The sequence below is a fragment of the Pelophylax lessonae genome (assembly GCF_965119305.1).
Source record: "Pelophylax lessonae genome assembly, chromosome: 4".
NCBI classification, from domain to species: Eukaryota; Metazoa; Chordata; class Amphibia; order Anura; family Ranidae; genus Pelophylax; species Pelophylax lessonae.
In genome coordinates this window covers 91,372,856-91,387,916 of record NC_138771.1, presented here as the reverse complement: position 1 = coordinate 91,387,916, position 15,061 = coordinate 91,372,856, and the positions used below count along the sequence as shown (strand labels likewise).

The window sequence follows — 15,061 nt, the reverse complement described above, 5'->3', positions numbered from 1 at the left end:
CTTGGATGACCTGGTTCCAGGTTTGAATAATAATTACTATGTAAGGTGCGGCTTTCATCATTTGTAGATAAACATATGTTTGGTCAGTAGGTGTGCACTGTTTGTAGATCAGATTTATAGTTCAGGTTAATAGAAGGTTGATGATATCAGAACTTACATTTGTGCATGTTTAGAAAGTTTATGCAAAAGTGCAGTAATCCATAGCAACCAGTTGGATGAGCCCAGGACTCCATTACTAGTACTCCCAATATACACAGGCTCTGTTATCTGAGCAAAAACAGAGACCCATTCAAATTTAGAGATTACAATCACTATGGTAGATGGAAACTGAAGGTGCTGAAGTTTTAGACCGGCCATACACAGAGTGGAAAGAAATTAGCTTTTTCTCTTACGTCCTCCGACAGTCGCCGCCCACTCATACAGTCTTCACCAATGGGGTATTGACTTCCTCTCCGCAGGAGTAGCTAGGCATAAGACTTGTTAATAACAAAGCATTTACATAGTCACACCCATGGGGGCTGTCCCATTGGTCCAATACCCCCCTGCAATAGCCATCCCAACTCAGTTTATCTTCTGCCTAGTTCAGGAGTAGATAGGCTTCCCTGTGCTGGGGCTACAGTCTCAGCCTTCTTCTTCTATTTTATGATTTTATTTTCTGAAACAGGACAGGTGGGTTCAGGAAATCTTTCGATCAGGGTACAAGATCGAATTTCTTTCACGGCCGGCAGACAGATTCTTTCCCCATAAATCTTCATTTGACCCCAGGGCGGTTACAAGACCTGCATCAAGCGGTACAGGATCTCCTCGCCCAGGGGGTAATCGTCCCGGTGCCTCATCGGGACAGGTTTCGGGGGTTCTACTCCAATCTGTTCACTGTGCCCAGAAAGGAGGGCAAAGTGCGTCCGATTCTGGACTTAAAAGCTCTGAACCGCTTTGTGCGCGTTCGAAAGTTCCGCATGAAATCGCTCAGCTCGGTGGTGGCCTCCCTGAGTCCGGGAGAATTCCTGGCCTCTATCAACCTGAAGGATGCGTTTCTGCGCATCCCCATTTTCGAGGGTCATCAGAGGTACCTCCGATTCGCTATCGCGGAGGATCATTGACAGTTTGTGGCGTTACCTTTTGGTCTCGCTTCGGCACCAAGGGTCTTTACCAAAGTGTTGGTGCCTGTTCTGGGCCTGTTGCGGGCACAGGGTTTTGCAGTCTTGGGATATCTGGACGATCTCCTGTTAAGATCGAGTGCCAGTCAGAGCCTGTTGCGCGATCTGTCCACTACGGTCCAGACGCTCCAGGGGTTTTTGGTTTGACCATCAACGTTCAGAAGTCGACCTTGTTTCCTTCGGTTCGTCTCCCATATTTGGGAATGGTTCTGGACTCTGCTCAAGCAAAGGTGTTCTTACCAGAGGACAAGCTCCGGACACTGCAGTCCGAGGTCAGGTCCCTCAGGGACAAGAATCCTCGTCACTCAGGACCTGTATGCGGTCCCTGGGGTTGATGGTATCAGCCTTCGAGGCGATACCATTTGCACAGTTTCACACGCGATCTCTCCAAGTGGAGATCCTGGCCAGGTGGGACAGACTTCCTCAGTCCTTGGACCTGAGAGTGTCTCTGTGTCGCCAAACCAGAATGGATCTCTTGTGGTGGCTTCAGTCCCCGGCTGTGTCGGAGGGAAAATCCTTCCGGCCAATTCTGTGGACGGTGATAACCACAGATGCCAGCCTGAATCCTCCCTTCCGATAAACATTTTGGAATTGAGAGCGATCAGGCTGTGCCTGCTCCACTGGTCAGATCGTCTCCAGGGCCGTCCTGTTCGGGTGCAGAAGGACAATGCCACTGCGGTGGCTTACATCAACCATCAAGGGGGCACCAGGAGTGCCTGGGCGGCCCAGGAAGTGACCAGTATTCTGTCTTCGGCCAAGACTCATGTTCCGGCGATATCGGCAGTTCACATTCCGTGTGTAGAGAATTGGCAGGCCGATTATCTGAGCCGCCAGACCCTGGACCAGGGGGAATGGTCCCTGCACCCGGAGATGTTTCAAATGCTGTGTGTGAGGTGGGGATCCCCGGATGTGGATCTGTTCGCGTCTCGGCTGAACAACAAGGTGGAAAGGTTTGTGGCAAGAACGCGCGATCCTCTGGCAGACGCTGCGGATGCGCTGGTGGTGCCTTGGCATCAGTATCGTCTGATATATGCCTTTCCTCCGATTCAGTTGTTGTCCAGGTTCCTTCGCAGGTTGGCCTCGGAACCAACATTGGTGATTCTGGTGGCGCCGGACTGGCCACGCCGGTATTGGTACGTGGACATCATTCACCTGGCCGTCCAGCCTCCGTGGCGGCTGCCAATGCGAGAAGATCTTCTGTCTCAGGGACCGATCTTCCATCCTGCTTTACAGTCGCTGGCTTTAACGGCATGGCTGTTGAAAGCCAGGTCCTGAGAGACAGGGGTCTCTCCTCAGAGGTCATTCCTACTTTACTCAAGGCTAGAAAAGCCTTGTCTGGTAAGATTTATTACCGTACATGGAAAGCCTATTTTGCCTGGTGTGAGTCCAGGGGCTTCTCTCCTCGTTCTTACTCGTTGGTCGAGAGTGCTGGCTTTCCTTCAGTCTGGTGTGGACCAGCGCCTGGCATTGGCCATGATTAAGGGCCAGGTATCTGCACTGGCTGTTCTTTTTCAGCGCCCTGTGGCGTCTAATTCTTTGATTCGCACCTTTATTCAAGGTGTGCGTCACTTGGCCCCTCCTAGAAGGGAGCCTCTACCTCCTTGGGACTTGAACTTGGTTCTGTCTGTGTTACAACGTTCCCCGTTTGAAAACAACAGGGAAATTTCGTTACCTCTGCTGTCTAGAAAGGTTGCCTTTCTGGTGGCGATCACTTCGGCTCGCAAAGTGTCAGAATTGGCAGTGTTGTCCTGCCGCTCCCCTTACCTGGTGGTTCATAGGGATAAGGTGTTCTTGCGACCTATCCCGTTCTTTCTTCCAAAGGTGGTTTCGGATTTTCACCTCAATGAGGACATTGTGTTACCTTTGCTCTGTGCGAATCCTAAGCATCCTAAGGAGGTTGCCTTGCATTCTTTGGATGTTGTCAGGGCGATCAGGGTTTACCTGTCGTCGACCGAATCCTTTCGGAAATTGGATTCCTCGGAAGGGTATGGCTGCGTCTGCGGCGACCATTTAAAAATGGATCAGACAGAAAATTGTACAGGCCTATTCGTTGAAGGAACGGGTACCGCCCTTCCCTGTCAAGGCACACTCTACCAGATCGGTGAGTGCGTCCTGGGCCTTCCGGCATCAGGCCTCGGTGGCCCAGGTGTGCAAGGCTGCGACTTGGTCGTCAGTGCACACCTTTTCCAAACTCTACAAAATTGATGTTCTGGCATCAGCTGATGCCTCCTTTGACCGCAAAGTTCTCTGCGCGGCAGTGCCGTAGGGGACCCTGTTTTTTGCGGGTCCCTGTTGGGGTTGTTTACCCCCTTGGTTATTTGCTTTCCTGGGTTGTTGCTCCTGTTGAGCTTTTTTTGTTGCCCAGGAGGTTCCCTTGCTGTTCATGTAAGGTTCCTTTCTCTGATGTGGGTACCACGTTGCCTTTCTGACGGTTGCGTTGCCCACCCCTCATGTCTACACTGCTTTGGGACATCCCCATTGGTGAAGACTGTATGAGTGGGCGGCGACTTTTGGAGGACGTAAAAGAAAACGGAATTTTTGTCCTCCGACAGTCGCCGCCCCCGCCCCTCTTTTGGGGTTCTTATACACTTAATTGCTTGCTACCAAACTGAGTTGGGATGGCTATTGCAGGGGGGTATTGGACCAGTGGGACAGCCCCCATGGGTGTGACTATGTAAATGCTTTGTTCTTAACAAGTCTTATGCCTAGCTACTCCTGCAGAGAGGAAGTCAATACCCTATTGGTGAAGACTGTATGAGTGGGCGGCGATTGTCAGAGGACTCAGAGAAAATAATTTTACGGTAAGATTTTACAAAAATTCAGTTATTTCCCCATCAACACAGACAGTGGTGCTGAGCCATTGTCTTCTCGTGGCAGGGGAAGCCGTCCCTGCTGGGAGAAGACAGTGAATATTGCAAGCGGCTATAACAGCCTAAAGCGGTAATCTCAGGTAAAACCCAGCAGGCTGGTTGTATCCAAGTTAATCGATTTATCAACTTGGTACCTTCAGCCTGCCCATACACAATTCAAAACATTTATGGCCTGCCTTACACTTCAATAAAGATGCTTTTGCCTGTTTAACCTCTTGCCGACCGCCCACCGTAGTATTACTGCAGCAGGGCGGCTCGGCTGCGCAAAATCACGTAGTACTACGTGATTTCGTGCACGAGGTTTCGGAAGCGCGCGCGCTGTGTTTAGACACAGGCTTCCGCAGGCCAACTAATTAAATTCAAAATACTAACAACATCTTACAAAGCCATCCACAGCTTAGCCCCCAGCTACATCACTAGCCTAGTCTCAAAACACCAACCGAATCGCTCACTTCGTTCCTCTCAAAACCTCCTGCTCTCTAGCTCCCTCGTCACCTCCTCCCCATGCTCACCTCCAGGACTTTACCAGAGCCTCACCAATCCAATAGAACTCCTCTTTTGTTTCACTTGACCCCACCTTCTAGATTGTAAGCTCTAATGAGCCGAGCCCTCTAAATCCTCCTGTAATAATAGACACAGCGGGAGGCAGGCTGCGGGAGGAGCCTGCCTCCTCATTCTGTTTTGGTGCTAAGATTTCACTGCTGTAAGAACTCTGCTTGGAACTGTAGGTTATTGGTGCCAATCAGGTAAGTAAAGAGTGGGGAATTCAATAAAGCAGTTCTGGGGTGGTATGTCCCCTTTAAAACAAGCTGCACCTAATTCAGTAAAGCTTTCCAACAGGTGTGCCAGATTCAGGTACTTCTTGTTTCTGCCACTTTTGCAACTTGTTGCTATGGCTGTGACAGATTAGAAAAGGATTAACACCAGTTTACAGATAACGCAAACTGGCAATAATTAGGACCGGCTATGAAACATAAACAAACAAAACTGCAGCACTCCCAGTACACAAATTAAATAATAATAGAAATAAAATCCATCTTTACAAAGTCCATGTTAAAATACAGTTCTCCTTTAAATATGTAAATTGGGAGAAATGGCAACTCACCAGAATCGGGTGCTGTCTCACTACAGCTAACACACATTATGCAATTCAGTGCAGATTTAATCTTGCTTGCTTGTTCCCATCTGGTATCATATGTTGTCACCTCTGCAAAATCCTGTGATATAGAATCAAACCATAAAGATAAACTAGTCATATAATGTAGTATTTAGTTGACACTATCAAAATAGTGAAAGTGAACACCCGCGATAGAAAAAAACGTTTTGCTCCATTCTGCCTTCCCCACATGCAGTGCAATCTAACCAGAAGGTATGTGCTGCCATGCAATTAACAGCTAACGCACTCAGTGGGGATGGATCTTCGTATCATCAACTGTATCCTCTGCGTCGATTCTCCCACTCAGATGTTCTTAGAGGACATGCAGCTGCTCACATCACCAAAAAAATGAGGTATCATAGTGTAGTAATTTAATAAAGCAGCTTAAAAACAATCCACCATCATAGACTGAAAGTCAGTAATGTAAAACAAAATTGATGCTTAAGGGCTCATGCACACTGCAGCTCAAAAAGGCCCAAAGAAGCTGCTACTACAGGCTTTTGAGCTCATTTTTTTCTGCCTGGAAACCCCTCTTCATGTTAGCCAGTGTGTCCATGCACACAGGCATATGCTCTTATAGGCATTTAAAAAAAAAAAACCCCACGAAAATTTGTGTTTTTGAGAGGAGCTTTTCAGCAGAAAAGACGCCTAAGTGCCCAAAAACACGCGAAAAAGCCAGAAGAAGCATGAAAAAGCTCAAATTAGCTTGAAAACACACAAACAAAAAAGGAAAAATATGGAATTGTGAAAACAAATGCTTACATTCAAAAAAGCTCAAGAAAGCTCAAAGAAGCTCAATAAAAACTTGCAAAAGAGCACAAAGAAGCTCAAGCTTCTTAAAGCTGAAATAAAAGCTCAAATGCCTGTAAAAGCAGATTTTTGAGCTGCAGTGTGCATGAGCCCTAACACTCAGATCAAAACGCCGCCACCACAAGCAATAGCTTTGCTGCATGATGTTACATGGACAGCTCCACCCAATGCGTTTTCAAGCCAATGCCGTCTTCAGGGGCCTCGTAAGACCAACTATGAGTTGGTGTACAGAAAGACGCCAGTGCTCAGTTTTGTGCTGGGAAGCTGTCATGAATATAACAGTTATCTGCATAGGGCTCCCTGGTTGCTATGAAGCTGGCAGCAGATGGTATCATAGCAATTTCTTACTCATTCCTGGCCTTATTCATCTGCTGGCTAGGAGATTCCCTGCCGACAGCTAAAAGCCAACAAAGGGCAGGGGTGCTGGCTGATGTGATTACACAAATATGGCAAGGCCTTACTTGGATGTCAGTCAGCATTCCTTCCTCCTTGTTTACTTTTAGCTGTCGGCCAGGGAATCTTCCAGCCAGCAGATGACTGAGGCCAGGGATGAGTCAGCGATTGCTATGACATTGTCCGCTGCACTGGCTAGTAAGGGACAGGAGGAGTGTCCACAGTATAGACACACCGACCTCAGAGCTGCACTCCTCCATGTGACAGATTCAACAAGGGGTACATGAATCTGTTGTGCGCACCGTCATTTGTCATGTAAAGGATTGTTGGAATTCTAAAGAGTATGTAGAAAACTCTTTATGAATTCTACTGAGAGTGTTAGATGTTAATTTTGGGGTACAAGAGTAGGTAAATGGTTAATTATGGTTAGGCTTTGTAGCAAAGGTTTAGATGGGGTGAAGTAGAGCGGTAAAACAGAATTAAACCCTCCTATCTTTTGTAGTTAATTTATATGGCAACGTGCCCTCTTTTTAAATTGGTATGCCTTGGAGCTGTGCATTTGAGTAGCTATTATTCCAGCCCTATTGAGGAAAGTTTGGTTGAGGAAAGAGGTAACACAAGCACGCCAGCAAATGTGACAGATGTCACCAAAGGCATGGCTTGAATAGAACTGCTTTGGGAAACAGGTAAACTGTTGAGTTTAGTTCTGCTTTAAAATGGAACTAAACTGTAAAAAAACAAACCTGTGAGCAGACGGGGATCATTATTACAGAAGAAACATGTGATGTCCCTTCAGCAACAAATAAACTTACCTGCTTTCAATCTTCTTGAGAATGTACACTGATCTTCCTATGTGCAGCTCAGTGTATATTCTTGCCATATCTCTGGGCCAGAATGAATAAACTCCCGTGCATACATATGAGAGTTTCATCATTCCCTGGCAACCAATCAAGATGTTGGTGGTTCTTGTTGGTGTGTTCTCTTCTCCACTGCAGCAACCGCTTACATGACCGGACTGGAGCGGATTAAAATTAGGTGTGCCTATTGCTGGGGCAATTGTTGGGTGGAGGAGGATAGGTGGTATTTTCGGGGTTTCGAACTTTCAACAAAAATGTATTTATTTTAAAATAGGTAAGTACACATCTTTCTTATAAAGGTTAGATAGGATAGGTAGAAAGGGGGGGGGGGGACATTTTTAGGAATAGTTATAGCTCTCCTTTCCATGATCACCTAAAAGTATCTAAAATTATGGTCTGGGATACAATACAAATTTTTTTTTTTTCACCTGTTTATGGTGACAAAAACCAGCAGACACTGTCCTGTAGTTTACGTTCGCTGAATTTATTTTTGAAGCTGACACATTCTTACATTTATAGTAATCATTTAATATAGCGAGCAATTTGATTTTAATCACTTTGGAAGTTTTGTTTACCAATTTCTTTATCCCAAAGTAAAGCTCATTATGAAGCAAGCTACTTCATGCCATGTTCATCAGGAAACAAATCGCATTAGTGTTTTTAATACCTACTAATTCTGTTATTGCTTAATATTTAAAAAGCTGAACTGGGTATTTGTTTCCTTGTTAGTTTAGTTACATTGTGTAATATAAAATAAAAAAGACACAAAAACTTAAATTTAAAAAAATGAGCGGATTCAGAGAAAGGCAAAAAAGAGCATTATAAAGCATGGAGGTAATAGTAGATACTTTCTTTTCTGATCCCCAAAGGCAATCAGTTCCTCCCTAAAAAAACATTCTTCTATGTTATTTTTAGTACCAATAAATAATTTTATTGTTTTATATAGATTGTTACATATATGAATGGCTCAATGTATACAGCGGAGGTTTCAGTGCATTATTACAAAGGATTTGCACTAATGTAAGAGCAATTTGCCAAACACGGCCTCAAGTTTGCAGTCAACAATAAGATTGTCGTTGAATACAGACTAAAAAAGTAATTCGGGATCTAGTCATTAGAATCAGTACAGGAATGTACAAATATGAAGCCTAAAGGAGTTAAAGCGGTTGTAAACCCTCACATACCGTATGCCCAGTGAAGTGAACAGCCTCAGATGATACACAGAGATGAAACAAATCCTCCTACGTTGGTTTTACTTGTTTATCTGCAGTCTTTCCCTCTCTACGCCCTTTCAAAAGTGCAGATTGTGTTAAAAATCTTTCTGCATCTGTCAGAAGCACAGAGGAGGGGGGGTGGAGAGACTGCAGTTACAGTGTGTAAGAGCTTATTGGAGGAAAGGCACACACCCCCTCCACACGGCAGAACAACTGTGTTCTGAATAGAAAAGCTCTGTTCTGAGCTCCCCCCTCCCCTTTCCTCCCAACACAAAATGATCCCATGTTTCGGGAAAACTTCTCAGTAGTAACGCATGCTGATAACAGAGGAATGAAGCACCAGAGAGAAACGACAATTAGAGCTTTGGCGTTATAGACAAAAAACACTACACATATACTGTATGTGCTTTGCTCAGATTTCATGACTGAAGTTTACTGCCACTTTAAGGAATAGAGTAAAGGGTAGTAAGTACGGAAGAAGGGAGGGAGAGAAGGGAACCACAGAGGTCACATGCATTGAAACACAGGAGAGTGAGCATTCCCTTGTATTCAAAGTTACATAAGACATAAAGGTGGAGATTTACTAAAACTGCAGAGTGCATAATCTGGTGCAGAGCTCTGTATAGAAACCAGTCAGCTTCCAGGGTTTATTGTCAAAGCTTAATTGAACACGTTAAAGGTAGAAGCTGATTGGCTTCTATGCACAACTGCGCTAGATTCTGAGTGCTCTAGTTTTAGAAAATCTTCCCCAAAATGTGTAAAGAGAAAGGGGAACAATGGAGCTATGGTTGCCAGAATGAATTAAATTTGTCACGGGTATCCTTCAAGAAATCAGTTTTTAATTATCGAATGTGCCTTGGATCCTAGATTTAACATCTTCAAAATTAAGTAATAAAGATTTCCACATGTTGGCAATGGTTGTTTGGTGGCTATAAAAATATGTGTAATAAGAAAATGACTACGCTGAGGGATGTAATTTGCTGGTTTGTGAAGAAGAACCTTTCATGGGTCTTCGTGAATATTGACCTGTAATACCAGGTTAATCCCAGTATAGAACCCTATCCGTAAATGATGCACCTTTGGGCAGGACAACCATATGTGAACTTCAATGTTATTTTATATAGAAATATTGTCAACCTTTTTTAAGTCAATGTTATGAATGTTGTGAGTCTACCTTTTGCCTTTCTGCTGACCTTGAAGTGAACAGCTTTCTAGTGAGTTTATTATATGGACATATAGGGGGATTTACTAAAACTGGAGCACTCAGAATCTGGTGCAGCTGTGCATGGTAGCCAATCAGCTTCTAACTTCAGCTTGTTAGATTAAACTTTGACAATAAGGCTCGGTTCACACTGCCGCGACTTTGGATCCCGACCCTAAGTCGCATGACATGTCAAATTCAATGTTAGTCAGAGAGCTGTCCTAATTAGCACTACTGAAGTCGCTCAGACTTTAGAAAAGGTTCCTGTACTACTTCAAGGCCACTTCTATATGCCTTATATTCTATACTTCTATTAAAGTAGTACTCAAGTCGCCAGCAGATCGCCTGGTAAAGTCGCACCACCAGTCGCGGTAGCATGGACCGAGCCCTAAATCTTAGAAGCTGATTGGTTTCTCTGCAGGACTGCAACATATTTTGCACTCTCCAGTTTTAGTAAATTTGCCCCATGTTGTATTTTTGCCTATTATATTGATTTGAATTTTTAATGGTGTCTTTTTAACATTATTATACTAAAAATGTTACTGTAATGATCATAATGTTAGAAAGTAGAAGGATTTTAAAGTGCAATCGATGAAACCTCAGGTTAGAACATGTCTGGTGGATAAACCTTGTTACCAAATGTGTCCATAACAGACTCTTTATCCATAAATATGATTCAGTAGATGTTTGTTTTCCATATTGAATGTTTAGTAAAAAATAAAAATTATATATGTTTCAATTATGAAAAACGTCGGTATATTTTAGCACACACTGATTTCTGTATCTTGCCTGACTCTATCTGCTCTCTTTTTGTCATGCATCATGACTGCACAGTCTCCAAGGCTTCATTAAGAAGATTCTTAATGCCGTATGTAATAAAAAAATAAGACTACAGTTAGTGCATGTTCTGAAAACCTAATACGCCATGATGTACACTCTATAATGTCCTCCACAGAAAATACCAGAGTTTCAATCACAGGTTGAACTTCTTGAAACCCAGAATAAGGAGATTGCCAACCAGGCCCAATTACAGAAGCAAGAAATGCGGGGTAAGATGCAGCGTTCTGCAGCTTTCTTACTTAAGTCTAGTAAAAATACTGTGTTTTATCACTACTGTAAACTGTAACACTTAGTGATTGGGGTGGGGGGGGGGGTGGAAATTTGGCAGAGCATTTATACATTACATTTAGGCTTTTTTAGATATTAGATTGTTTTTTGTTCGAATACATTTTCAATATCCATACTCAATATAGCCTACTCTGAATAATTAGAGAATATTATGTTCTGCAGCACACCCACATATTGGAAAAACAAGCCTCCATCCCAAATTTGTACAAAAATACTTTACATAGGTTTGCGGGACTTTAAATGAGGCAACTTGATACTTGATTATATGAAATAGAAACTTTAATATTTTAATAAAGTGGACCAATAATGGCCTCCCATTGTAGCAGCTGGATTACACACCAGTAGGAAAGGTTTACTTCAATTTACGATAAATGAATATACAAAAGATATCAATGATTATACATTTCAAGGCATACATAATAATTTAACATAGGTCAGATTAAAATTAAAACAGGTAGGTATATTGAGAGCTTACATGTAAGGGAATTCATTCCTGCATCGCATATAATATATATTAGATGGTACACATAGTGTTATTGGCATCTTATAGGGCATTAAAAAGTATGATATCTTGGCATCCATATAACTCAATGCATTTTGTGGTTCTGTACCCACTTTGTCAGGAGTAAGATGCAATAGAGATATCTAAAGATATAATAGAAAAATATTAGAAAAAGTTCCCCATGCCACAGGGGATGGCAATAGCTCTCTAAAAATATATAGGTAAAGTAACATTGATATCTTTTGTATATTCATTTATCGTAAATTGAAGTAAACCTTTCCTACTGGTGTGTAATCCCGTTGTTACAATAGTAGGCCATTGTTGGTCCACTTTATTAAAATATTAAAGTGTTTATTTCATATAATCAAGTATCAAGTTGCCTCATTTATAGCCTACTCTGAAGTTGGAATGGACAGCTTATCCATTCAGTACTGCTGGGTTTGTATAAAAACCTTCTAAGCAGCCAGTGTCTTCACTTTGCTTTTTGCACACTGGTAAGCTTAACAGAAAACCTATATATTTGCCATCATCCGAATACTTAAAGTAAAAGATAAGTCTTACTATAACTGTTCTTAGGAACATTCCCTCCCCCTCCTCCTACCCTTTATAAAAAAGATCTGTGTACTTATCTTTTAATAATCTGCTCCAGTCACACGATCTAGCAGCTCTGGCTCCCCTGTTACAGTAGGCATCTGCTGCAGGGGAGAGGAAGAAGCATCAGCAATGAATGGGCCATGAGATTCTATGGGTGATGTCACAGCTCTGGAAATTCACAGCTGTTGTCAAGCACTCCCTTACACAGGAGATCTGGAGCTGCTGGATCGGATGAAAAAGGGTAAGTACACAGGTCTTTTTACACAGGGTATGCAGGATAGGGAGAAGGAGGGATGAAAAGTTTTTTTTTTAAAAAGTTATAGTTAGCCTTTGCTAATACTTAAAAGCCCAGCTGTAGGAAACTTCAAAATTACCCTTTGTAGTTAAGCGGCAACTGCACTGCAAGTGCTAATTGCTTGTTTAGATCTAGGAGACTTGTTAAAGAACACGTACTTCTCTGCACTGCTAGATTGTCTTCTCCCCTACACTTCAGCAGTCTAAGGTCCTGACATCATCAGACCAATGCAGGGTTCATGCAAAAAAGGGAGAAAGGCTGGTGCCATGGAAGTCGGCTAAAACATAGTTTAATTAATGCAGGTGAACAACAGTCAAAAAAAGCCAACCCTTTTCTCCCATCATACCTTAATCATGGCTGATTAAGACCATGATTAAGGCTGGATGGCCGAAGCACGTTGGATTTTTCGACTGTTGTTCATCTGCATTAAAGAGAATTTCCGCCCCTCCTCACCTAAAAATTACAAGTCAGCAGCTACAAATACTGTAGCTCCTGACTTTAATATTAGGACAGTTACCTGTCCAGGGATCCCGCAAAGTCAGCACCCCAGCCGATTTTCCAGTCGGCTCTTGGGTGCTGCTGCTGCCATTCGTTGTAGCCAGTTCCCTACTACGCATGTGTGAATCTCGCTGTGCTTTATGACTAGCCCGGCAGCGGGGAAAGAAGGAGGGGATTGAACGTCCAAGGGACGAGGTCTCCCACAAGTGAGGAAGAGTAACTGTCAAAAACAGCTACCCGCTCCCCCCCCCCCCCCCAAAAGGTGAGAAATGTGGCAGTGGAGGGGGAGAAAGCAAACAAGCGTAGCTCCGCTTCAAATAAACTATGTTTTAGCCAAGTTCCATGGCACCAGCCTTTCTCCCTTTTTATGCATGGATGACACATGGAGGTTTGCAGAGACTTCCCAGGCTGTGTTCTGTGTTCTTGAGGCTGACCAGGCATTACACAGGAGGTAGTAGCTCAGATGCACCTTTCCAATGCAGGGTTCATAGTCATGCATTGTATGTGATGACACCGAGGGACAGTCCACTTTCAGAGCATGGGGGAGCACTATCTGCCAGGGGAGTGGAGGATCAGATAAGTAAAAAGGTTCTCTGCTCCTGTAGACTAAACAAGCAACTAACCCGTGCAGTCTCACTGCAAGGAATAACTTTTGGGTTTTTTAAGTTTGGCTTAAAAGCGTATTTAAACCCTAACAATAAATGTCTCCTATTTTCTCAATGTTAAATATACTATTAAAACCTTTTTTTATAAAACTGTTTAAATGAAAATAAATCCTTTCAGAAATTCAGAGCTGTCCTGTGTTCTGTTTATTCTACCTGTGCAATCTCATGGAATCTAATCAGACTCCTCAGGTTTTACATTGGACTACAAAACAATTACCTTCCTATTTTTTTGGAGACGCGGATAGGTGGGGGGGGGGGGGGGATCCTGTAGTTTACCAAAAGACAACTGGGTAGGGCTGACACAATTGCTTGCAAGTTTAGTCCAGAAATGCTGTGTTTTGTTAACCCACAACAGGAAATTGAAAGCTGGGTACATATTTCTGGCAGATCAACAGGTATCTTCCTGTACTTGCAGAGTCTTAAAGTGGATAAAGCATGTGGAAATGTGCATGTTTTACAGAGATTTAAGCCTAGTACACACGGGCCAAAGGTTGGGGGACATCAGCCAGTTCAATAGAAACCGGCCGACATTTGAACCGTGTAGTGCCACCGGTCTGACAGAAGCCAGGTGTTCAGCCAGGATCTGTCGAAGGGCATGACCGAAAAATTTCTGAGTGCGCTGACCAGTGTTCTGGCGGGGGCCACACCCCTGTCAGTACACAGTAGCACAGCAGGGGAGATCGCTGTACTGAAGTCGGATTGTTAGTACAGCGGCTCCGACCTGACCAACTGCTTGTTTGAATGAAAAACAACTTTTAGTGTGCACTAGGCTTTACTGTGGGTCTTTTATTTTTATTTTGCCTTGAGATACATTTTAACGGGGTAATCTTGTTACAGAAAAAATGTCTGAAATGGCCAAACAGCTTCTGGACAGTTTTGAAGTTGAAGATGTTAAAAACAGGTATTAAAAATTATACCAATTTTATCAATAACTCTACTATGACTAACAGTGCAGCCAGGTGCGTTCAATACTGCATAAGGTGTGGGATCTTGTGTCATGCTAGTGTTACATTGTGGTTAGAAGAGACTGATACAATTGAAAGGTAATTGTCCACTGAACTATTCATATTATGCAATTAGTTACTGTATAGGTCCCATTTTGGTGCCTTTTTGCATGTGTCGTGTTGAAGGCGCTTTACTGTCCTTTAAATATGTTAAAAAGATTTTATCTAGGATAAAAAAAACTTGAAATAATAAATATTCTCCCATTTTATATGTATTGCAAGCAACCCCAATAAGGTATCCTCTGGCCTACTTTACATCTTTACACAGACTCTTTGACCTCTTCATTTGTAAAAATGCAGCCTTCATCGCATCTGACTTAGCCCAAGCACAAGGGTGGCATTGTGCTTCCCAATATTAAGCATTCATATTGGGCATGTGAACTTATACAAGTGGTGGACCAGAAGCTGCATGCAGCCCTAAAGGACAGGGTACCTTTGAAGCACTTGTTTACTCTCTTGACATGGCTTAATTCACAGACAGGCCTCCAAGGATTGACTGTACATCCACTTATCGGAGCCACCATTTACAGCTTCTGTATGGTCTGCTTAGCATTCTCCCTCTAGACAGTACCAGGCCCTTTGACTCCTGTATAGCACAATCTGCATTTGTACCCTTTTTTAGAGACCACTGGACTTGTCCCACAGTGGTCACTAGACACTTGTTTAAAAAGGGACTTTTTCAAGACTGCCTAGACCTAACCAACCATTCCCAAGCTG

General features: G+C 43.3%; 1 protein-coding gene across 2 annotated transcripts in view; it reads left to right on the top strand.

The window, feature by feature from the left end:
- MYO5C (myosin VC) overlaps positions 1 to 15,061 on the top strand; it is a 231,607-nt gene that overhangs the window by 167,285 nt on the left and 49,261 nt on the right. For both annotated transcript variants that reach the window (XM_082256678.1, XM_082256677.1), the window contains exons 26-27: positions 10,614 to 10,707; positions 14,178 to 14,241. In XM_082256678.1, coding sequence (XP_082112804.1) covers positions 10,614 to 10,707; positions 14,178 to 14,241 — 158 coding nt within the window. The remainder of the gene's footprint in view (positions 1 to 10,613; positions 10,708 to 14,177; positions 14,242 to 15,061) is intronic.